Here is a 26,014-nt window from a genome sequence, read left to right on the forward strand (position 1 = left end):
ATTGTAGGGTTAAAACCTGGATTGAGAAAGAATGTAAAAGAATCATTTCATAGTTTAGTGAAAGCAATAGTTAACGTAAAAAGAATAAATAATGAATTAAAATCTGAGCAGAAAAGATTAAAAGAATTGAGAGCATATTTTATAAATAAAGTAGAAAAACAAGTACCCGAAGTTCAAAGTAAAATAAGTATAGTAAGTCATTTAGATAAAATATCAAGAAATTAAATTATAGTAAATAAAAATTTGTAAAGAAGAGGATGTTAGTCATTTGAAAGATAATTGTGAAATAAAAAAGGTGTTAACATAGAAAAAGGATCGATTCAACCTAATAACAATTTATATTTTAATTTAATAGTCAAGAAAATCAACGAAAATAAAGAAGTCAATATTTTCAATCCAATAGAAAGTCACGAAAGAAGAATAAGAATAAAAATGAAAGTAAATTTATGAACAGAAAGTTAAAAGAAAAAGGTTTAAAGTGCTAAAAAGCAAAAGGTTGGGTCGAAAGACTATTGTAAATTAAAGAAAAAGAGATATGTTTGGATTGATTTTGATAAGATTAACGAAAAGAGAAAGTAGAAGTTAAATTTACAGATTTCAGATAAGTTAAAGAGGAAAAAGAATAAATGTAGTCCAAAGGTTATTATAAGAAAATTAATGAAAAATGAGCCAAGGCTTTATTCACTATGCAAAGAGGTTTAGGTATGTAAAGTCAAGTAATGTATTACATTATTTAGTATTAAAGTTAATTCAAAAATAGCCTTATAGAATTTAGTACAATAGTTTGGAATAAAATGTAATTCAGTATTATGAATATATGGTGTATATTTAAGTAATGTAAAAAAAGAAAAATATAGTAGTTAAGATTAAGTTAGAAATGTATACAAGTAGTTAAGATAGTAAATAAAATTAAGAGTAGGAAAGAAAGAAATATGTAGAAAAAGGTGGAAAATTTAATTCGGTCAATTTTGGTATTTAAATTATTATAATTTAGACTAATATATTGTAAAAATTTGAGAAAGTATATAATTTTTTTTATTTAGAAAAATAATCAGCGACTAGTTTTAGAGATGTAAACGAACTTAAAATCACAATACATACAGCAGGATAGAAAAATTATGTAAAAGTTTGATGTAAATTTCTGTTATAAATTACTAAGAAAATGAATTGTATTTATCAACAATAGACTATATATAAGATTTTGAAGATTAAAGATGACGAGTAAAGAAAAAGAAGCCAATGATGAACCAATTCAATTACTAGAAGAGATCAAATAAAAATATATATATATATATATATATATATATATATATATATATATATATATATACGGAAAATATTTTAATTATAAAGTAAGATTATTACGTAATAAAAGTGAATGATGAACCAATTCAATTACTAGAAGAGATCAAATAAAAAAAAAAAAATATATATATATATATATACGGAAAATATTTTAATTATAAAGTAAGATTATTACGTAATAAAAGTTTAGATTCAGTGGTAAATTAGAAATGTAAAAAGATAGAACAAGTAAAATAGAAAATTAAGAGCGCATAGATAAATTATATAAAAGCGATAATTATTAAGTTTAAGAATAGATAAAAATTTATATTATTGTAAGCATTAAGTTTTGTAGAGTTCAATATTTGTGGCTTTTGGAGTTTTTGTGGGTTTGTCTGAAAAATTATACATTTTGAAAATTTGAACTATAAATTTGATAAGAAAAATGAAAATAGAAAAAGAAGAGACAGCATGAGAAAACGAAGAAAATGAAATACTCAATCAAATCAAGGACAATCAAGAAAATTCATGGAATCCAAAAGATATTAACTGAAGTAAAATATCAGCAAATTACTTTATTTCAAACCAAGGAGAAAGAAAACATATTAATCTGATTACTATTTTTATGAATACATATTATTTTATAATGTTCCTTAGTTGGTAATAGTGTGATTAAGAAGGGCGCCATTTTCAAATTGGACCACAATTTAGCATAGCAGAAAACAAAGAGCATAAGATAAAAGTGTTAAATCTATGTAAATAATACAAAAGTTTACAAGAATACATCTAATCATTATTTGGTATTTAAGGGGATGTGGGACCTGAAAACACTGTTTTTCTGTTCCATATAACTTTTTGAATAAAGCTTGCAACGAAAAACCAAGACCAGAGCGCCATAGTGTTGAGTTTAGTGAATCATTCTACAAAAAAAAAATACCAATCGGACTTTTGGTTTTTGTAAAAGTTGTGAAATACAAGCGGGTGTTTACGCGTGTTTATGCGATTACAGCGCTAACCTCAAACACCAATTTTACATGTTAAATTTTTTTAATTTGAAATTTCATGAATATAATGAGCAGAGCGCTATAGGTTTGAGATAAGTGAATCATTCTACCGAAAGAAAATGTCAATATGGCTTTTAGTTTTTTTTCGTCATTTGAAATACTAAATACCCCGTGGCGGATTTGCGAAGCTATAGGTCCCACCTCCCCTTAAATTCAACAAGAACAACTCAATTCAAAGAAGCAAAACACATTGAAAGACGATGCAGTATTTACGAAGAATATAGGACAACATAGTATATCAAAATGTTCAAGTCAAGTAAAAAATATTTCGAATTTTAGAGTGACAAACGGGTGAGAACGCGAGAATTCTGGGAGATACGCAGATGTTGAGCAATCAAAATTCATTCTAGTTAGATTTTAAAGTTTATCATGTATATTTTCATTATTCAGGAGAGTAATAATTACTATGGTCTTTCAGACCCTAGTAATAGTTTAAGGGTGGGGGTGTTACGTCATAAGTTAAATAAGAAAATATAAAAGTTTAAATAAAATAAAATGACGACGCAGCTGCGTGACAAAAAAAAATATTTTCCGTAGGGCTTAAGAGCAGGCGAGCGTCTGGACTGTGCAATTAGGCAGTCCATAGAAATAGCCATTCAGAGCGCGCGCAGGTACAGTAATCGGGATCGGTACATGGCGGGCAGCGGCCCTGTCGTAAGATTTGTGCCTAGTCAAGGAAATTGCGAGCAACAATCTGGCGCCTCGAACTTTGTTTGTGCTGCGTCGCAGAATACGAAGCCGTGCAATGCAAATTTATAATTTTTAAATTAGAATATTTTTAATAAATAAAATAGAAAATTAGATTTATATGAAGTATGGCCAGTCTATCTCTCTCCCTCTCTCTGTCAAGACGAAGATGCTGAGCAGCCGAGGCGAGTTCCTGGTCGCCACCCGACGATCCTTTTGTTAACGTAGTAGCATTGCGCGTCAGTCGCTAAGCTCGGTGGGACACACTTATCCGATTTCGTGCTAGCAAGGCCACAACGTTACAGCATGGTTCAGTACATAAATGAAACTGCAAATTTAATGGGAAAAAGAGTAAAGAAAATTTGATGTGACAATGGCAAGAAATATTTAAATAATCGATTTTACAAATTTGCCAAAGAGAAGGGTATTTTCATAAATAATTGTCCAGCATATGTACACGCATTAAACGGTACAGCGGAAAGTTTCAATAGAACAATTATGGACATGGCACGTTGTTTGTTAAATAAAGCACACGTAGATAAAAAATATTAGCCCGAAATCATATGCGCAGCAACGTATTTGAAAAATCGTACATTAACTAACACGATTAAAAGAAAAATTCCGTATAAAATATTTTTTTTTAAAATGCCAAATGTAGAACACTTAAAATTGTAAAGGGATAAGAAGGCGGATATGGGAATTCTGTTAGGATATAGCAAAGTCGGTTATAGAGTACAAGTTAATAATAAAATAACTGTTGCAAGACATGTTGATGTTGTGGAAAAACATGAAAAATGTATAGGTTTTGATGATAGTGAATATGAATATTTATTTCTATCTATCTCGAATCTCGAGTCAAGTAGGGAAAAAGAAACTGATATTGACAGTGATCTTGACGATAATGTTTTTGAAAGTGCAGATGAGAGCGAAAGAGCACAAAATATTATAAAGAAAATTGAGAATGTAAATTTAAAGTCTAACACTCCACGCAGATCTACGCATGTAAGAAAGAGTCCGATAAGGTATCCAAATACTGCTTCGCCTTCATTTATAAACCAATCTTTAGAACAGTTTATAAACAATAGTAATAATAATATTTCCGTACATTATTGTAGAGAAGATGCACCCTGTACGTTTGAGGAGGCGTTGAATAGTAACGATAGTAAAAATTGGCAAAAAGCTATGAATCAAGAGATAGAGTGTATAAATAAGAATAAAACTTGGAAATTAGTTAATGGAGTCAAAGATAAAAAAATACTAGACGTTAAATGGGTTTACACGAGAAAATCAGACGATAGATATAAAGCTAGGTTAGTTGTGCGAGGATTTCAACAAACTGATGTAATTGATGACATATACGTCCCAATTGCAAAGAATCAAACTTTAAAAATCTTGCTTTCATATTGTTGCCAAAAGAGTTTAAAAATTGAGCAAATTGACGTAGAAACTGCCTTCTTAAATGGAAAAATAAATTCGGAAGTGTATGTCTATCAACCCAAAGGTTACGAAGATGGATCAAATAAAGTATACAAATTGACAAAAGCGTTGTATGGATTGAGAGAAAGTCCTAAAGACTGGTATACTTGTTATGATAAGTTTATTACAAAATTAGCATTTAAGAGAAGTAATGCAAATCTCTGTTTATATAAAAAAGGAAAAGAAAATGATGAAATTTATATTTTTGTCAGATATATTTAAAATGAAAAACTTAGGAGAAATCAAAGAGTATCGTGGAATAAATATAAATTACAATGATCTAGAAAATAAACTGACTTCATGTCAAATGAGATATATAGAGTCACTTGCTGATAAATATAAAATAAAAGATAGTAGATTGTATAGTACTCCTATGGAGACTTTTTTCGAAACTTGGAAAGGCTGAAAGCTGTGAGTCAAACATTAAATATAGAAACTTGATAGCTGCTTTGTTATACACAAGTTCAAATACGAGACCAGATATAAGTTTTATTGTAAATTACCTTAGTAGATACCAAAATAGTTATAGTGAAACATATTGAAAATATGCTCTAAGAGTGTTAAAGTATTTGTATTTAACAAAAGATCTGATCTTGCATTATAAAAGGAATGAAAATTGTTGTATTATAGAATGTTATGTTGATGCTGATTGGGCTAGCGATATTATATATCAAAAATCTACGACAGAGTATGTAATACAAATGTTTGGAAATGCAATTGATTGGAAATCGAGGAAACAAAAATGTACCACTAAAGCATTGACGTACGCAGAGTATGTCGCTCTATCCGAAGTTGTTAGCGAAATAGAATTTATTCGAGAATTGTTAAAAATATTCGAAATAAATATTGAAGAACCGATAAAGATTTACGAAGACAATTCGGATGCGATTAATATTGCAAACAAAGGTAATATAAAAAAAAATTCCAAGAACATTGAAATATACTATCATACTTTTAATGAAAGTATAGAAGAAAAATTGATCGAGGTTTGTAAAATCGACTCGAATAAAAATGTTGCGGATATTTTTACTAAAGCACTATGTAGAGAAAAGTTTGTAAAATTTAGAGAATTTTTAAATGTAAAAATATAATGTGCAGTATAAATGTAAGGAGGCGTGTTAGATTATGTATAGTACATTTGTCTGTACACTATACCAGAGCATTCCTCCACCGGGGGTTGCCACCTTATCGAGTGCCCGCTTTTTAGGGCCTGGTGTGGGGGCTCATCCGGTGAGTCTTCGTGGTCGCTTCAACTTCGGTGACGGGAGCGTGACGTCCCGAACTCGGGTCGTCTTGGCGTGGCGGCGAAATTGGGCTGATGCGGGATACCGCCTCTCGGGCTCAAGAGTAGCCTTCCCGATAGGATCCCCGTTAAATGGGCACTGCTGTCGGGCCTCTCCCCTGACCGAGGTCGGGCCTCGGGGTTCCCCGAGGGCGACCTATGGACTGACCGGGGGCTAAGGGCAGCCCCCATTGCGTTCGGGAGGAGGCGCAATGGGTATTTTTCTAATCCCAAGGTGTGAGCCATCGTGCTGAGGGGACTAGTTAGCCACTAGGGTACTAGTCGGTCGCAAACGATGCTTTAGAGAAACCTGGCGAAATCTCTGAGTATCTAGCCTTACTGCAACATGCATGGCTCTGTGGTGGCGGATCTTTGTTTCCCTAGCTACTTGTGAGACTTTTTATACAACCTATTTCAAAAAATTTAGATGGGGGAGCAGGGGGAGTGATGCTGAAGGCTACAGAGCTAAACCACCTAGTCAACCGGAGGTAGGGCACCCCACCGCAAAACCGGAGCTGTCTCAGGGTGGGCAGGTCATCATAGGGTAGGACATGCAACAACCGCTGGCAGGGGCAAATACGCGCATTGCTGGTGTATCCGACACGGATCTGGAGGGGCGCGGGGGGGGGGGGGGGTGTCTCACAGAACCCTCTGGCAGATCTAGTAACCGACGGGCTTGAATTTCTGAAGTTGCGACCGAAAATCTTGGAAGCACAATGGATGAAAGAGGCCCGGAGGCGTAAACGGGAACGGGAGGCGGGGGCTTTTGGAGCAAGGGATGCTACGAGGCCCAGCTCTGGATCTGTACTGGTATCTGGTACACATACAGATAATAATGGGAGTATTTCTAGACATAAAGGGAGCGTTTAACTGCACCTCTATTGAAGCAGTTGTCAATTCATAGGATGCCCGGGCCATTTCCCTGATTATACTGTGGTTATACAGGGCTGTTCTGGTACCTCGTCTGGCCTACGCCGCGTTGGTCTGGTGGCCAAGGGCGGAGCTGGTGGGTGCTAGAGCAGCACTAGAGAAACTCAGGGGACAGGTGCTGAGGGGGTCGACAGGGGCTTATAGGACCACGCCTACCAAGGCACATGGAATCCTTGTGAAGGTAGAACCACTCCATCTTACTATCATTGGGACGGCTGCTAAGGCAGCGCACAGACTCAATGCGTATGGACAATGGACACAAGGCACGAGGTACACCTAGCTCTTGGGCGGGGTGGGTCTCTTGCCGGAATTTTCTATTAAAACGGATATGATGATCCCGCGCTACTTCTTTGGAAGAAGATATGGGGTCGTCAAACTAACGAGAGAGAAATGGAGGGCCCGAAGGGACAGTCTACCGGGAATGGCGTACTTTTGGTACACAGATGGCTCTAGGGCAGAGACTGGCAGTAGCTCGGGGTACTACTGCCGAAGGGATGAGAAGGAAACCTTTTTTTTTGGGCGGTATGCTACGGTCTTCCAGACCGAAATATGCGCTATACTGATCTGCGCTCAGAGGAATATTGAACTTGGCCCAATGGATAGAATAATCACGATTAGTTCAGACAGTCAGGCAACTCTCATGGCACTTATAACTCATAGGACGACGTCCAGACTGGTCTGTGAATGCAAAGTGGTTTAAATCAGCTGACCGCTCACAACAATAAGGTCAGGCTGCTTCGGGTCCCAGGGCACACCGGGATCAGGGGCAACGAAATAGCAGACAGACTTGCAGCTTTGGGAGCTAAATACCGCCCAATCGGGCCGGAGCCCTACACAGGTGCCGCATGGTGCCTGTTGGCGAGTGAAATCCGGGATTGGGTCGGGAGGTAGCATACTGAAGAATGGCAAGGAACTCAAGGATGCAGACAAGCCAAAGCGATAATGAGATACGACACCAATGTCGGCTGGACCAAGTGCATCGTAGGAGGCAGCAGAAATTACTCCTGACTCTTGACACAGATAGTGATCAGGCATATCCGCTTAAAGCATCACACTCTGAAGATGGGGAAGGAGGCTATGGGTGTTTGCAGATGGTGCGAGGGGGTGAAGAAAATGCCGTGCGAGGAGATTAGGGCACTCGACGCGATAGTTATATTGACCTTCTGGAGAAGAGCAGGCTTACCTACGTAGGGCATGTCATGACGAAGGGTGGTACAATGGGTTTACAGCCTAAGAGCCAGGAATCTATAAAGTCCTTCCTTTATAACGATAACAATAATAATAATAATACCAGAGCATCTAGAGATAGGTTGCGCAGAAGCGCTACACGCAACTACTCTACAGTGAGTATCGTCTCGTTGTGCGCCGTAGGTAGCATAGCGTACAGGAATGACACACACATGTGCGGCTCCCCTCCAGTACTATATATGTGAGTCGTACGACATACAGTTACGGCGCGACTACGACTCTGCCTACTCGTTGCTGTATGCTCTTGGAAAGCACACGCATGCTCGGCATGCTCTGCATATATATCAATAAACTCCTTTATTATAAACAATCCTCCCGTCTACCTCACTCAGTACCTCAACACTCAGACTTCGATCTTTATGATTCCTACTGCTACTACGAAAATTTATAAGCGTTACTTTTCAATTCGAGGTATGCAGTTGTGGGACTCCCTACCTCAAAAGATAAGGATTAGCAAAACTCTCGATATATTTATGTCTAGTTTATTAATTTATCTACATACGCTTAAGCAGAACTATGTAGTTTAATTAGCTTATGGCGAATTTTATTATTAGTAATCATAGTTAGCTGTAAGTTTTCACTAAATTATTGTCTTACATTAACTCTAAAAAGAGAGCGTAATCTATGCTGTAAATTTTGTTATACTGCGATGAAAATATTTTGTTTTGCTTTGAAATTACTAGATACATTGCGAAATTTTTTTGAAACTATTTTGAAATGTTTATTTTATTATTGTATTTTTGCTTGTTATACGCCATACGATCATGTGACTACTAATGTTGTAGTATATTTCAATTAACGTTCTTTTTAAGTTCTATTGTTTTTCATGCAACTTCATATTATTGATTGTAAATAATAACTGTCATTCAAAATAAACCCATCTTTGAGTAAACATCTTTGCACTTTCTCTAAGTTTACTCTATACATATACAATATTTTAGTGTCAGAATTGGTTTCGAAAATACGCCGATTACTTGATTTTCTATATTCTACTTCAACATCACGCAGAGAGAAATAGTGAAAAGTGCATATTTTCAATACAAATCAACGTCAACATAACCATGTCGAACGTAGAGGAACCTTCTACTGCATTGATTGCTGCTGTGACCAAGGCGTTGGCGGATGCTCTGAGGATTGCTATTCCACAAGTTACCACTCCTATTACAAACTAGCCTGAATCTACTTCTCAAGTTCAACCCAAAGCTCCTCCGTTCAAGTATCAAGAATATCGTTCGTCCGACGGAACGACAGTCGACGATTATTTCAAAAGATTCGAGTGGGCATTACAACTGAGTAAAATTTCAGAAGAAGAATACGGTGATTTCGTTCGAGTATATATGGCTCAGAACTTAATAATGCTCTAAAAATTCTTGTTGCTCCTGATACACCAGAAAGTCGTGCCAACAAATTCGCACTGTTTTAATTGCACATTTCGACGTCAAGAAAAATAAATATGCAGAAAGTGTTAAGTTCCGACAAATTGTACAGCTACAGAATGAATCCATTGCTAATTTCTCACTACGATTAAAATAAGGGGCTACGTTCTGCGAATACGACACATTTCTCGACAGGATGCTGATTGAACAGCTCCTACATGGTCTCACCGATCGTGATATGCGCGACGAAATAATCGCCAAGAAACCTACTACATTCAAAGACGCTTACAAAATAGCACATACATTGGAGTCAACTCGTCAAACAGCGGATGAGGGTACCTCTACTTCTAATAAGATACATGCACTATCTTATTCAACGACGCATTTCAAGCATAAACGGAATGCTTCACATACATCGCGCAGTGCTTCTCGGAAGCAAGATCATGGTGAACAACAAGGTCAGTACGCTTGTTATGGATGCGGAGAACGTCACAAACGCAGTGAGTGTCCATTTCGTACTTCTGAGTGCCATACGTGCAAAAAACGTGAGCACATAGCGAAAGTTTGCAGAGCTTCATCTTCACTTTCTACTTCTTAAATACAACATTCTGAAGAGCCTGCACAACAAATAGATACATTGAAATGTTTCAACGCAGTCGATGAAATCCACGTTATTGATAAGTCTTGTGGTAAGAAAATACTTCAAGTGCTCATTGAAGGCCACAAATTAAATATGGAATTAGATTCTGGTGCACCATATGGTTTCATTGGTAGCGATACACTTCGTAAACTCAAACCTAATTTTCAATTACAGCTAACTTCTAAGAAATTCATGAGTTACTCACAACATCGCCTCAACTGCATCGGGACTTGCTCTGTTAATTTCTCATTTGGTTCTACATCTCGTCAACTTCCGGTCTACGTTATTCAAGGCTCTTACGATTCCTTATTTGGTCGTGAATGGATCGCACAATTCAGTCATGAAATTGATTGGACCGAACTCTTTTCTCCAATTAAGGTTAATGCCCTTTCTACTCTTCCATATTCATTAACTCGTGACCAACATACACAGCTGGATCAACTTTTGACAAGGTACGTTGAAGTTTTCAGTGAAACAGCTGGAAAGCTTACTGGACCTTCAGTTACGGTACATTTTAAACCTGGAACTTCTCCTGTTTTTGCTCGTGCTCAAGATATAGAATATGCGTTACGCGACAAATATTCTATGCAAATCTATAAGCAATTGACGCTAAACTTGCGTCTGGATTTTACAAAAATGTTGATTTTTCCGAGTGGGCTTCGTCTACACACGTCGTTATTAAAAAAAATGGTGATATTCGTATAACTGGAAATTATAAACCTACGTTGAATCCACGTATAATAATAGATGAATGTCCTATTCCAAAACCTAGTGACATTTTCAACAAAGTAAAAAGAGCCAAAATTTACGCACATCTTGATATTACAGATGCTTACACTCATCTTCCTGCTGACGACGAGTGTAGTAATGCTTTAACCCTCAATACTCCTACACATGAAGAATTGTTGATTATTCTGGAAACGTGTTTGATCTGTCTTTTTGAAAATGGTGTTAGTCTTAATCGACGTAAATGTGTTTTCGCTACAAATTCTGTAGAATTTTTGGGTCATAAACTAGATACACAAGGCATTCATAAATCAGATTCTCACATCAAGTCAATTCGTGATGCATCTAAACCTTCTACACCTCAAGAATTAGATTTGTTTATTGGTAAAGCTACGTACTACAATTCATTCATTCCTGACTTAGCTACAAAAGCTCTACCACTTCAGGACATGCTTCTTACATCTTTCCAATGGTCGCCAACTGCTCATAAAGCATACGAAGAGCTTAAAAATATTCTCATTTCTCATCAAGTTTTGATGCCATACCTTTGCCACACATTTGATAACATGAATTCGCAAGTATTTTCTCCGGTGATATAAAGTTCATTATTAGATGCGCGTAAATTGCGTCATCTAACACTAATCAAATTAAATTTATGAGTAGACGAAGATTTATATGTTTAAGCTAAGTCTTTCTAAATGATACGCTGAAATTGCGTTATCAGTTTATACAAGTTGCAAATTTTCTAAATATTTCTAATTATTTCTACTCAAGGTGTAAATTGCTCTAGAGTAGAAACTAGAGCGCTAGAATTGCGAGAATGGTTAATCGAATTTAGATAATGAAAAAAAATGAGCCGTAAATTTACGTTTGTAAGTTAAATATTAAAATTTGTATAAGTATAGAAATATCTACTCAACGCTGTAATTGCAATTGAGTAGAGACTAGGGCGGTTAAGTTGTTGCAACCAATGGCTAGCCCTAGGCCGCGCATGGCCTTTTATAAGAAGCTAAGCGAGCGGGAACTAAACCGCTGAAAACACTCGCGCATTCGCTCCACACACCTACATACCGATAAGCGTACGAGGATGCGTGCGCTTCGCTGCCGCTGCGTCATCGATATAGGTATATATCGATTCGCATCGCGCTCCCACTCTGCTGCTGCTGGCTGCTGTGGCTCTGTTACGTCATCGTATGATGTGGTGCTGCTGGCTGTTCAGCGGAGGTGTAGAGCTTCGACGGTAAGAGTGGGGCAATAGAAAAACCCCGAAAATAAAGTTGAAATATTTTATTTTTTAAATACGCTATGGAGCGTGTACGGGGCATTACAAGTGGCTGGTGCACAGATATCTTTCTGGATATCTCAAATCAAGACTTCTACTAGATAACCTGCAGACTGGTTTTCGCACCGGCCACATTACTTAGTCCGGCTTAATAAAGTTAACTGATGATGTCAGGCTTCCTTAAAAAGCTATTTTCCTTCGGCATTTCTGAGCAAGTCATCCGCTGGCTTGCCTCTTACCTTGCAGGAAGAGAACAGGTCGTTGTTGGCGATAACCACGAAAAATCCACCTTCCGGCCTCTTAACACCGGAGTGTTACTAGGATCCGTTCTGGGACCTCTACTGTTCGCGATATACGGCAATGACATCAGTTTTTGTTTAGATTCTGATGTATCTTATCTGATCAATGCACATGACTTGCAAATTTACAGTCAATACCACCTTGAGGAGCTCTTTTTTTGTTCCGCAAAGATGAGTGCTAATGCCGATAGGATAATGGGCTGGCTGCAAATAATCATCTTAAACTCGATGTCCTTAAAACCAAAGCAGTCGTCCTGGGCTCCCCCTACAACATCAACAGCTTATCATCTAAGGCTAACACCTACATCAATATAGGGGGAACCCCGGAAAAAGCACATTACACTTTTATATAAGCGCGCTTGTACTCTAATGTACAGGTTATTTTTCTCCAAGAAGAGCTTGGGCTGCGCAACCATCTGGTGCAGGCCCTAGAAGAATTTCTGCACAAATCTCTGCACAATATTTGGACCGTATCCTTTTTATTTTTCGAATACTCTTAATAGCAAAAAAATATATATATAATGAGTGCCTATACGGGTGTTACCATCTGTATGATAAAGAAACAACTCAAGTAAACTTAAAAATTTTCATTTTTCAATAATTTGATTTTAATAAAAATTATTTAATATCTTGTAAAATAAAAATTTTAGATTTTACAACATCTGTGCAGAAATATCTGCAGAGACCAATGCACAGATCTATGCAAATTATTTTTGTAAGGGATTTACCAATTGTCTAGAAAGTTGCATATACATGGTGATCATGTAGAATATAGTATATTTAATATACATAATGAATTTAACTGAAAAAAGTTGTTTTGAGCAAGTATGTTGTATAATATAAGGTCACTTCTTATGAACATCAGGTCCTGCGCACGAACGGAAAGTCAATTTTTGGAGAATGAGGCTTCACTACTAGAAAGACTTTTTTCAATTGGGTATTTAAGCTATCACTGCTTAAGCTATCGCTGCAAAGCTCAGACCGAAGTATGCGGGTAATTTATTATCACGGCTTGTGTTGGAATGAACTCTTACAAGCTTCAGACAGAACAAGGAGAAAACGTGGGTGAAGTTGCCGTGTGCAACTCAAAGCCGTGCCATAACGAAAAACAGTTCCGAGAAGACGTGCAAGAACTGCAAGATCTAGACGGCAAGCATCAGAGCTGTCAACTTCGTCAAAGAAAAACGATCATGCAACGATTGTACAATCAGCACCAGCCACGAATGCGATTACAGACACTGCTGCACAAATTTTTACTTCAGTAGCACCGAGGCGCAGGGGCAGACCTCAATTAGATTTAGGCAGATTTTCATGGTATCTTGATCCCTTTCTCTAGGCTTCCCATTAGCTCTATTAGATTTTGAGATATTTTAGATTAAATTTTTACACATTTTTTTAACCGTTTTAACTTGATAACAACACTGCGAAACTTTTTACTAATCATGGTGATTAAGGATGATAAGAAAGATGGTGGGCCGATTGCCTTGCAATCAGTCTTGCCGTATTTCACGGGCAAGAACCACAGTCTAAATAAGTAAAAAGTTTTCGACATAACTACATAACTTGATACTTTTGCAGCGATGCACGCAGTCATTTTGTCTGTCAGCCACAAATATGTATCTCTAAAGTTTATGTAAATAAAATTTAGATGATATCGTTTCCTCACCACCTAGTGGTAGATATCACGGCGCGTTTTTTTAAGAAAATGTAAAAATTTGCTGATTAAAACATGAAACTTAGTTAAGTTTTATTGACTCATATAGAGTACATGCATCTTAACTCTCAAATCGTCAAAAGAATATCATACATCCGTACAGATTTATTAGAAAACATGTAATTATCTTTTACTAGCGGAATAGGAGGAAGCTAAGTGCCAATGACTTGTATTTTTTTAGTTATGATCCTTTCTTTCCCTGTGGTCGAGAAAGACTAGTAGACCACGTGCTACCAGCATCTGGGGGTGGGGCATTTAACGAATTGACTCGCGTAAACTTGTTAAGCCCCTCTCTTCCATAAAACATTTAAACATATGTATATTAATAATATGTATCTTAATAAAATATATTAATTATATTAAATTATTATTATAAAATATAGTAATTTGACTACTTATTTTTTCAATAATAAATCGAAAACTGGATAAAATGAGTTTTTTTTTGCCTCGATTACGGACGTAGAAAGGCCTTATCGCACTTGAGATTTAGGGAAAATGTAGATATTATATGTGTTTTGGCTAAGTTTATTGCGCAGCTTTTGAACCCCTAGACCACGTGCTACCAGCGTCTGCGGGTGGGGCATTTAACGAGTTGACTCACGTAAACTTGTTAACTCCCTCTCTCCCACAAAACATTTAAACATATGTATATTAATAATATGTATCTTAATAAAATATATTATTCTAGCAGAGAGGTAAGTGAGAGAGCAGAGAGCTCTGAAAACGCATGGAAAGAGAGCCGCGCGCGTGCGTACTAGTCCTGGAAGATTGTTGCTGCTCCGAAGGCGTATTTCTGGCGTGTCGCCGGGTGGAAGATCTTGTAAAAGCCGGTCCCGTATATTGGTCACGAGATGGGCTGTTAATTGCCGCTCGTCCTCCCGCTACACCTGGCCACACACTCCCTTAAGGCCACGAGGTCTACTCCCGCTGCACTGCAACAACCACTCTTTCGCCGTTCCTATCGCAGCCACGAGGTAGGTAGGTGACTGAGTTGTGCCCGGTCTCAAAGTTTATCGAAGAAACATTTGAATAGTCGAAATGACCTTGAAGTCGACGGGAGATCGTCTACGGAAAAGTACACCAGATATGTGTATTATAAAAAAAAAACTCAAAATCTTATGTTGGCTTTCGATATATATTGTGATACACATATGTATACTATATGATTCGTATATTTCCTATTATAATTGTCCCCAACATCATCTGATCTAAACCACATCTGATAATTTTTATTTCGCATTTGTATACACTCAAACTTAGACTATTAGCGCATACAAAAAATTTTTCCAAATGAAAGAATTTTAATATTATGTAGATGACATCGATTCTGGTATGGACGGGTTTATGATATAACCTTTACAGTGTTGATAGTGATTACGTCACCAATAGTAATGATTATAATATCATCAGGGTGCCGTAGATGACTTTGCACCATAAGGACGCAGGCGTGGCTACTTTGGTGTTCCCAAGTTCACCGTGAAAAGCGAAGTTTGTTTCTTATCACTTTGCAGGTCAACATTGCGCCATTAAGCTTCTTTAACTATGCTTTCTTATGCTGACATAAAGAGTACGGCAAGGGAAACTAAGTTTTTGGTGCTTCTAAGTTGCCTGATAGTGCAGGGACCCGGGACAAATTTTATTAAGTTTTAAATTCATCGTAGATTACCAATATTATCATTATATAAATTTTCGAATCTGTTGCATAAACTGTAGAAGTAAAATATTAAAACAATTGTTATTGATACTCTGTGTGCAAGACATGGCTCACCGCACGGCATGTCGTAAAAATGTAGGTAAAATCAAGCTTTGTATCTGTTGTATCGAAATATTTGGTTCATTTAATGAGCGAAAATGTAATTTCAGCCTTGTCTGACACACATACAAGGTTCAATTCACATTTTTACACAAGATCTATAAATTACATTTGGTTAAACTTACTTCATAGCCAAGTTCTCGGAGAAACAGTCTTAAAAGTGGTGGCTCGACGCCAAAGAATTTTGTGAGTTTCTTTACTCGAGACGGGTTAGAAAGTGCAGGCAAATCAGAGTCCTTCAATACGGGCTGAGATTGAGATCGTATCATTGCCATGTTTGTTTGGGTTCTAAGATTTGATATTTCGCCTCGAATATTTTCCATTTCCTGTAAAATTGAAAATAATATTTTATTATTTTGTTTGTATATTAGATGTATTGATCTGACACATTTATTTGTAAGTATTTATCCTGTTGTACTAAGAAGTAATAAATAATATAATCTTGGTCCTATACCAAAATGGCTTACATTATGCGATCTCAAAGAAACCACGCTTTACTGCGTAACATCATCATCACAACATTTTCAAGATTTGGCCCAGATATATTGAAGGTGTGAAAACAATTAAAAAAAAATATATTTAGTCTATTTTGTTAAAAACCTCTAAAACTCGTAAAAAAGAAAATTAAATCTGTTTCAAGGTAGAACAGTGAATTCTTCGTACCCTTGATTACGGTCACCACCTGCTTGTTATGTACAAGCAGGATAACTTGTTTATTAATTAATTGAATTCAGGATTGTCTTTAATAATGGCTGCTGTGACAGATATAACTGATTCAGGAATATTGGAGCAAGGTAGATTATGGAGAACACTTTTTATTAATAGTTAATGAACTGTAGATTAATTGATTTATGAGTTTTAACCAAGTATCGCATTGTTAATGCGGTGCACAATCACGCTCAGCGTTGACGAGTTGTATCACTATTAATATTTATGTGTGGAAGCTCTGTTCGCACTTTGATATACACAAATATATATATATATATATATATATATATATATATATATATATATATGTCTGTGTGTGTGTGCGAGCGTGCGTGTGTATGTTATAATATATATTAAAAATATTTGTTTTTTTTTTAAGGGGGAGGGTGAGTCCCGGACTCAACGTAACCTCAAATAGCCCAAATCGCACGTATCAAGCGGCACACGCCTAACGGCACAAGCCGAACGATACACATCAAAAAGCATATACCTAGTGGCACATGCCAGACGGCCTAGGCCAGAGAGTACATCTATCCCATCTACCTTTGGACCAACAGCACAGTATATTAGAGCGCATCAGCTCTGTTACACGTTAGTTACAAATCAACTGCTCTAGCGAACAGAGCTTCCACACATAAATATTAATAGTGATACAAACTCGTCAACGCTGAGCGTGATTGTGCTCCGCATTAACAACGTGATACTTTGTTAAAACTAATAAATCAATTAATCTACAGTTCATTAACTATTAATCAAACGTCTTCTCCATAATCTACCTTGCTCCAATATACCTGAATTAGATATATATGTCGTAGCAGCCATTATTGAAGACATTCTTTAATTAATTAATAAACAAGTTTTTCTGCTTGTACATAACAATCAGGTGGGGACCGTAATCAAGAGTATGAAGAATTCACTGTTCTACCGTGAAACAGATTTAATTTTCTTTTTTACGAGTTTTAGACGGTTTTAACAAAATAGACCAAATATAATTTTTTTTTAATTGTTTTCACAGCTTTCATATATATATATACGTGTGTGTATGTGCGCGCGCATATATGCAGATGAATAAATAGAGATTATTTTAAGACTGGTCCAGATGAAAGGGATGCTGCAATGAATTATTTGTGTAGATATGATTATTTTTTTTATGACATCTATTTGAAAATATGAAATAACGAATGCTTCATATATTCATGCATATCATAAAATGTAGATATGGTATAGATGAAAGAGATGCGGCAAGTAATTATTTGTGCAAATATACTGTTTTCATTTAAAGCCATCTGTTTGTGAATATAAAATATCAAATGCTGTATGCATTCATGCATATCACGAGATGTAATCAGTACATTTGGTTCAGATGACAGGGATACTGCGATTAAATATTTGTGCAGATATGATCATTTTTTCAGAGCTCTGTGTTTGTAAATATAAAATGACGAATGCTTTATGTATTCACGCATAACATAAAATGTAACCAGTAGATTTAGTCAATATAAAAGAGAGGCTACAATTAAATATTTGTGCAGATATAATCTTTTGCTTCCTCCTAGAGGAAACTTTGTAATAGTAAAATTTTGAGTTCCGTCAAAACTTCTAGAAATAGTTTTTGATGAGTTAGAAGTTCACATCAAGTGTTTTTAGAAAATGTCCGTATAGATGTGCGTGTATATTTATACTGTAATATTTCTGGAACTACTTCGTCAATATCAATAAAATTTGACATGCATATCTATTTTTGTATTCTGAATTCGGGAAAACAGTTATTTTTTATTTTCTGAACTATTTTTTTTAATGGCCATTTTTGTAAAACACTATTTTGCGTGTTTTTAATCATCCTATTGTTACAAACAATTAAGCTAAAATGCATTTGAATGAGAATAAAATTACCTACTTTTCTTCGTTTGGTCTTCGAGATCGACCGCTTTGTTCGTCAGATAAAATAAAAAAGATTTTTTTTTAAATTAGTATCTCTGAAACCAAACATCATAACCTTACAACAAAAGTCATGTCAATGGGTCATGTGTCAAACTATATCCCATTTAAATTCTAAGTAATTTGACTACTTATTTTTTCAATAATAAATCGAAAACTGGATTAAATAATTTTTTTTTTACCTCGATTACGGACGTAGAAAGGCCTTATCGCACTTGAGATTTAGGGAAAATGTAGATATTATATGTGTTTTTGGCTAAGATTATTGCGCAAGTTTTGAACCCCTATGGTTCCTAAGATATCAAGGTTTAATTTTTTCTTTTTAATTTTTTGGTTCCTTATATCTTTAAAACAATGTAGTCAAATGTTTCAAAATTTTATTTGGTGATTAACCATAAAAATAGCTATCAGCTGCTAGAATTCTTAACGACTTCGTCGAGTGGTTCTCAAGTAAATAGCTAAAACGTAAAAACCGATTTTTCTCAAAACTTTTGCTTCCTCTTATAGGGGTGTCGTTGCACGTTGTTAAAGTCCCTCCCTATGAATTCATGTCATACTGATATATATATATATATATATATATATATATATATATATATATATATATATATGTATATATTCTGTGGAAAAAAATTGACGGCAGCATTCGTATTCTATAATAAAAAAACAGAGGAGTCTGCAAACTTTTGGACAATGAACTATCCAAAACATATATATTAAATTATGTATCAAAAACCGCCTCATACATTAGCAGGCAGATTATACTGTATATTAAAAGAATATTTTATTTATTTTAACTATAAATTTAGTTGGAGGAAGCTACGTGCCAATGAATTGGCAGCGGTTTTTTTATAGTGATTCATTCGTGAATATGGAATGACGAATGCTTTATGTACTCATTCATATCATAATATGTAGTCAGTAGATTTGGTCTAGATGAAAGGGATGCTGCGAATGATTATTTCTGTGGATATGATCTTTTTTTAGAGTTATGTGTTTGTAAGTATGAAATAACGAATGCTTTATGCATGTTTCGCGCGGCATCACTCTTGAGTAGCCAACTTGACCAAAAGATCGGCTCGAGCAAAGTCCGCGTTTTCCGAGACTTACCACAGTCTCGGAAATTCGTGGAATTCGCCAACTGTCACCAGCTCGAGGAAGACGTCTGCTGGCCTGGACTAGTGCGAGATAAGCAGCCAATCAGCTCGTCTCGCACCTCGCCTAGCTAATCAGACGTCGTTTTTAGCAAGGTCCTTGCGTGAGAGAGAGAGAGAGAGAGAGAGAGAGAGAGAGAGAGAGAGAGAGAGAGAGACGCCGATCAGGCGATTGCGGTGAGACGCGTTAGTTTTTGTACGGATTCCGCTGACGCTAATTTTTAGCCTAGATAGCGTTTGCGAGTGAGGTGTCTTTGTGCTACAAAGACCAGCCGATCCAGCAACGCGCTGAGTGCTCAGCGTGCCAGGTCGACTAGCCTTCATCCACGAGAGAGAGAGAGAGAGAGAGAGAGAGAGAGAGAGAGAGAGAGAGAGAGAGAGAGAGAGAGAGAGAGCGGAGAGAGAGGGGGGGGGGGAAAGATAGAGAGTAAAACAAGGTTAAGCCAGCCCAGCCACGGCGAGGAGAAGGTCTTTGCCGAGCTACGCTAGCCAAGCTACATCCCAGGGTGAGATAGGTGGAGAGAGAGAGAGAGAGAGAGAGAGAGACAGAGAGAGAGAGAGAGAGAGAGAGAGAGAGAGAGCATACGTAAGCCAGCGACCGCGAGGCCAGCAAGGTTTCCCGTGCTGCAAGGAAGAGAGAGGATCCTAGGGTTCGTCCCCCCTTCTAACGAGGTAAGCGTCCTTAGCATCCCCGGGAAGCTTCTCGGCGTGAGCCACCGAGCCACTGAGAAGACGCGACGAACGAGAAAACGAAAGAAAGAAAGTGAGAAAGCGCGATCCTCGGAACGAGCGCAGCAGGTCGGGCTTATCGCAAACGGCAAGCTTGACTTGTGCACGGCCTCGAGAACCAGAGGGCGAGAGATAGCGATAGCTAACGTAATGGAGGTTTAGGCACGGCAGTGCCGGGACCGCATGCAGCAGCCGTACGGGAGCGAGCGCGCATCAGTCTGAGTAGAGGAGTTAGGCGCGCAAGCTGGTGTGCTTGTCGGTGAGTACATCGGCGAAATCGAGCTAGGCGTGCCATGCCGAGACAAACGCACGCGACTACGAGAAAAAGAGAGAGGGGGTGTGAGGACGAGTGTGCAAGCAGTAGCGAGAGCCTAGTCGCGCGCGTACGTAAGAGAAAAAGAGAGAAAGAGAGAGAGAGAGAGAGTGAGAGAGAGAGAGAGAGAGAGTGATCACGCTGACCGCGCTGCAACGAGCGAGAGCCGAGTCATGCGCACGTACGTGTAAGTGAGAGAGAGCGAGAGATCGCGTCGGCTGCGCTTCGACGGGTGAGATCTGAGTCAAATGCGCGTGCAAATGTAAAAGATTTAGATTTATATGTTTTTATTGTTGTACATTATGTTGTACATATTTAAATATAGTAAAATACAGATAAGATCAACAATTGTTGTGTAAGAAGTGATAGTGTGAAGAGTAAATGGAATGAGGTGAAATGAGATGAATGGGTGTGTATGTTTGTGTCATGTTTGCGTGTTTTCCAATTTAAAGAAGTATGAATTAGCTGTTTGTTTAAAGTGTGATATGGATAGTGTGTTGCGAAGGTGAGATGGTAGGCTATTCCAGAGGAAGGAAGCACTGATGAATAATGAGTTCCTCAGCGTCTCCGTTCTGAAGGACGGGATGTCCAGGGGGGTCACCTCACCCCTTACAGGCCTGAGCGCGACGTGGAAATCAAAATAGGCTAATAGGTAGATAGGTACGGAGGTGTTGAACATTTTCCTTAGAAAACAGGCCATGAAGTATTTCCTACGTCCGGCGGTGGTAAGCCATTGCAACTCACGCCTATAAGGGGAGATGTGCTCGTCCCTCCTTACATCGTAGATATAACAGATCCCCGTGTTGACAAGCCTCTGCAGCCTCAAGTCAAGTTCCTGTGTCAAGTCACAGTAAGCCAGTGAACAGTAATCGATGATAGGAAATAGGAGTGCTTGCACCAAGTGTTGGCGCAACCTGAGGTTAGTGCTCTTCCTAAAAAAATAGAGACGGTACATTAAAGAGTGAGCACATTTACAAACTTGTGTAACGTGCTCTTTCCACGTGAGTTTGGACTCTAGCACCAAACCCAGATTGCGCACCGATGATTCGTAGTCGACCCGGGCTCCCCCTATATTTATATAGGTGTTAGCAGTAGTAGGTAGAGCATTTATATAGTAGGGGGAGCCCAGGACGATTGCCTTATTCTTAAGAACATTAAGTTTAAGACTATTTGATGCAGCCCAGCCCATTATCCTCTCGGCGTTAGCACTCATTCTGACAGGAATCAAGCTGCTCGAGGTGGCATTGGCTGTAGGTCATCCGCGTAGATTAGATGGGACACATCTGAACAACGCGAACAACAAGGGGCCTAAAACTGACCCCTGTGGAACACCGGTGTTTAATGGTAGAAAAGTTGAGCAAGCCAGCAGATAACCTACTTGGAAAAGCCGAAAGAGGATAGCTTTCCGAGTAGCTTGATGTGACACACAGTATCAAACGCCTTGCTAAAATCAAATAGAAGTAGCAGAGTGACCCTCTTCCTGTCTATCCCAAGCCTGACATCATCAGTCAGCTTAATTAAGCCAGACTGCGTGCTGTGGCCAGTGCGAAAGCCAGTTTGGAAATTATCAAGGTAAAGTCTTGTTTCAAGATATTACAGAGATTTGCTTGTGCACCAGCCACTCTAGCGCCTTGGACAGGAAACAGAGTAGAGAGATCGGACGGTAGTCAGTTACAGCTATTGGAGAGTTAACTTTGTTTAGTGCTCTTACGATCGATGATTTCCAGGCTGAAGGAAAGCGTGCCTCGCTCAGAGACAGGTTAAAAATTTGACAGTATTGGCAGTGCTTTGGAGATTACAACCTGTGGGATGCCATCGCTTCCCCTGGCCTGGGTGTTAAAGTGTGATACTGCAGCCGACACATCCGACTCCGTGATAGCCCTGAAGATGAAGTGTTCAGGGAGGTCCAGACTCTCCAGGGTTCGCAGATACTCCTCAACAGATGGAGCTTGAGGGTCGTTTGAGATGGAGCTAAAGTGTTTGTTGAGAGCATCTGAAGAGAACCGAGCAGGTGAAGGAGATTTAGAGGTAGTAATACCAAGATTTTCAAGCTCTTTCCAGATCTCTGCAACGTCGGTTAAGGTAGACAAGCGTGAATAGTAGTAATTCAGCCTGGCTTACACAACCTGTTTATGAGCGTTATCCCTTGCAATTCTATAGGAGTATAGATCCCAAGGTAAACGACTTCTGCGAAAGCGCCTGTAGAGTCTGTTCCTTTCAGTTAAAAGGTCATGAAGAGCCGCGGTAAACCACGGGTGACGTTTACGTCCAGGGTCACAGTCTTTAATGGGGCGAGATGATTTATGGCGTTCGTGATGTGAGCGTTAAGAATGGTAATGCATTCGTCAAGTGATGGCATGGTGAAGGATGACCAGTCACATGTGCTAAGGAAGTCCCTTAGCTTCTCAACACAGATTCCTTAAAAAAGACTTATGATCAGCGTATGTAGAGATGATGGTGGTCCGTTCGCTGTTCTCGCTAGAACAGATGTAGACTCTCCCGTCCCTCACGAAAGAGCGGCATCCCCTCTCTTCTTTGCCTCTAGCCTGGCCTTTATGCGTAGCTTGTGAATGTCTGGAGGAAGCAGCTCGTTTATGTTGATAAGTCCCTGGTGGTTTGGGTGGAGAGCTCTCGCTTCCTCCAGTAGGGCAGCATCCAGTTCGCTAGTGTGGAGTTTGCGTTTCCTGGCTTTGGCCACGATGATGGAGCAGGCCAGCGCACTGGAAGAGATAGTGACAGCTAGAGGTGGTAATCTGCTGTTACCTTGCACATTGATGTTCTCAATTCGTGAGACCCTTTCAGACACGGTGTTTTGCGCCTGAAGGGCCTCACTCTGGATCTTTCGAATTTCATCCAGCGCCGCGAAAATGTCCTTAAGGGACGTCTCTATGGACGTCGCCTGTGTTCTCGCTGGCGATTGATTCCTGGAGCTAGCCAGAGATGAGGGTGCCGATTTGTTTTTTTTTCGGCGCACCCATTGCAGGCGTGCCCTTGGCAGATGTATTTGCTGCCGCTGCTGCCGCTGCCGCTGATTTCGCCCTAGTCTGTGTGGTTTTGAGCGTAACGGTGTCATACTCTACCGCGCAAGAAGCACAGGGAAGTGTGGCAGCATCCCTCACCATTATGGACCTAAAGGTGACGCATATAGTGTGGAACTGCTGATTACACAACTCGCAGGTCTTCATTGTTCCCCTAGCTGTTTTATTGCAGTGTGCACACGTGACGGGCAATTCGACGTTCTTCCCACCAATTCCGCTCATTTTAGGTGTTATTGAGTCTCTGTCGATAACTTACCGGCAGTCGATAACGTAGAGAGAGTTGCAGGATAGTGGCAGTAGGCAAGTTATCGACTGAGCTAGAGACTTGGTACTCTCGAAGCCAGATGGAGTGCTAATCGAGAGAGAGGTGAGATTTGACCGTTTAACCGACCTGCGATTGATGATGGAGACGTTGATGGTGGTGTTCCGTCTATCCAACAGGTGACTCCACGTGGTTTACTTTGAGGAAAAAATAGAAGCCGTGCAGCAAAGAGAAAAACGTGCGAGGTTGCAGATTAGGTTACAGCGACATATGTTTAAGCAGAAAAGTAGCGTTGAAAGAAGTTGCAGCCTCCAGTGATTATTATCTCACGTTGAAGTTTGCAGAAAAGCGCATGCAACGATCTACAAAACAATAGGCCCGAAGGTAGGGTGCGGCAGTAAGAGTGCTATAAAAAATGAGCAAAGCGGAACAGGTCTGTTGTACTCGCGTGAGAGAGAGAGAGAGAGAGAGAGAGAGAGAGAGAGAGAGAGAGAGAGAGAGAGTGAGAGAGCTAAGGCTACGTTCTGTGTGACGTTCGGGGCTACGGTTTTGAGACGAACACGTGCGCATAGGAGTAAGAGAACAAGAGAGCGAGAGAACGAAAGGAACTAGTGCTACGTTTAGAAGTAAGCGTTTCGGGACGAGCACTACGTTGGGAGTAGTTCAGCGTTACGTGTGCCGGAGCCCTGTGTGGCTACATAGAGCGCGGGCGGCATTACTCCCACTGCGTTATAGGTAAGGGCTGGGTAAAATATAAGCGCAATGAACTACCATTATTTTGTGTGATTATTTTTCCCTCCCCCATCCACGTTCTCCCAAACTTTGGCGATTGCGCTAAATCCTACGATTTAGAAAAAATCCTGGCGCATACGAGGTGCTAGGTGTTGTGCACCTGTGCTGGAAGGTACTGCGTCGCAAGCTTTCATTTGCAAACTCTATGGTGTTAAAACAGAAACAGAAAACAATGCTTGTTTTCAGTTGTTTTCTCAGATTTATACAATACGAAATATCGATGAGCTATTTCAGAAGAAAAAATTAAAATATTTTGACGCATCTAATATACCACCGTACAAAACAGAATTAAGAGAGCAACTTTAAAGAGCTCCTTATATGTCTAATATTTAGAGAAATGCCTCTGTTAAAGTGCCTATCAAACTTGATGCAGAAAATTATGGAGGATCTTTAAGAGGATGGATACACCTTAAATAGTCATAAAATAGAAAATTCAATTTTTTGTTTATATTTTTCCAAAATTGTTTAGAAAATGAATTAAACTATTAAATATATTCAGGTATGATGAAAAAATCATTTAACCATGTTTATATGTGCTATATTATCAGGTATAACATTTCTTCGAAGGCCAAAATTCAGAAATTTCATTTTTCAGCTACCGCAGACTTACTTGAGATTTGAGCTTCGAGAGGCACTTCTCGACTCACACTGTCGCACGCTCGCTCACGTACGACTGCCGCGCGCGGTCCCGACACTGCTGTGCCTAAATCGGTGCCGCATCAGCTATACATTCTCTCTCTCTCTCTCTCTCTCTCTCTCTCTCTCTCTCTCGCTCTCTCTCTCTCTCTCTCTCTCTCTCTCTCTCTCGTATATAGCAAAACCGTATTTAAAAATTGATGCATTGAAGCATTTTGAGCAATATTTTGATTTTAAGATATTAGACATGAAAATTTAAGGTGAGAAACTCATAGTGATCCACAATCAATAAAGTGTCATTCGATTATTGACAACTAAATTTTAAAAATTAACTTGTCGCATGTGTATCGAACTTTATTTTCTGATACAGGGGGCAGAAAATGTGCATGAAAGCACGCGGATCAAAATATATGCTAAATACTGATTTATTTAATAATTTAGATAAGTATTAAATAAAATGATAACTGAATTAATCGATCTTTATGTAAGGATATGAAATGAAAATTGAAAGAAAAAAAATCCAACTAAAGAATCCATCTAACTAAATGAAATTGAAGACAACAAAAAATCACTGCAGTTCATAACTTTTTTCTTTAGTTGTTTTTATTTTTATTTTTTTGCTG

General features: G+C 38.5%; 1 protein-coding gene across 4 annotated transcripts in view; it reads right to left on the bottom strand.

Annotated features, from left to right (window-relative positions):
- The window catches only part of LOC103316546, a 463,261-nt gene that overhangs the window by 43,631 nt on the left and 393,616 nt on the right, over window positions 1–26,014 (bottom strand). For all 4 annotated transcript variants that reach the window (XM_031929967.2, XM_031929968.2, XM_031929964.2 and 1 more), the window contains one exon: window positions 15,947–16,147. In XM_031929967.2, the coding sequence (XP_031785827.1) occupies window positions 15,947–16,147 (201 nt within the window). The remainder of the gene's footprint in view (window positions 1–15,946; window positions 16,148–26,014) is intronic.

Source organism: Nasonia vitripennis, assembly GCF_009193385.2.
Source record: "Nasonia vitripennis strain AsymCx chromosome 4 unlocalized genomic scaffold, Nvit_psr_1.1 chr4_random0007, whole genome shotgun sequence".
Lineage (NCBI taxonomy): Eukaryota > Metazoa > Arthropoda > Insecta > Hymenoptera > Pteromalidae > Nasonia > Nasonia vitripennis.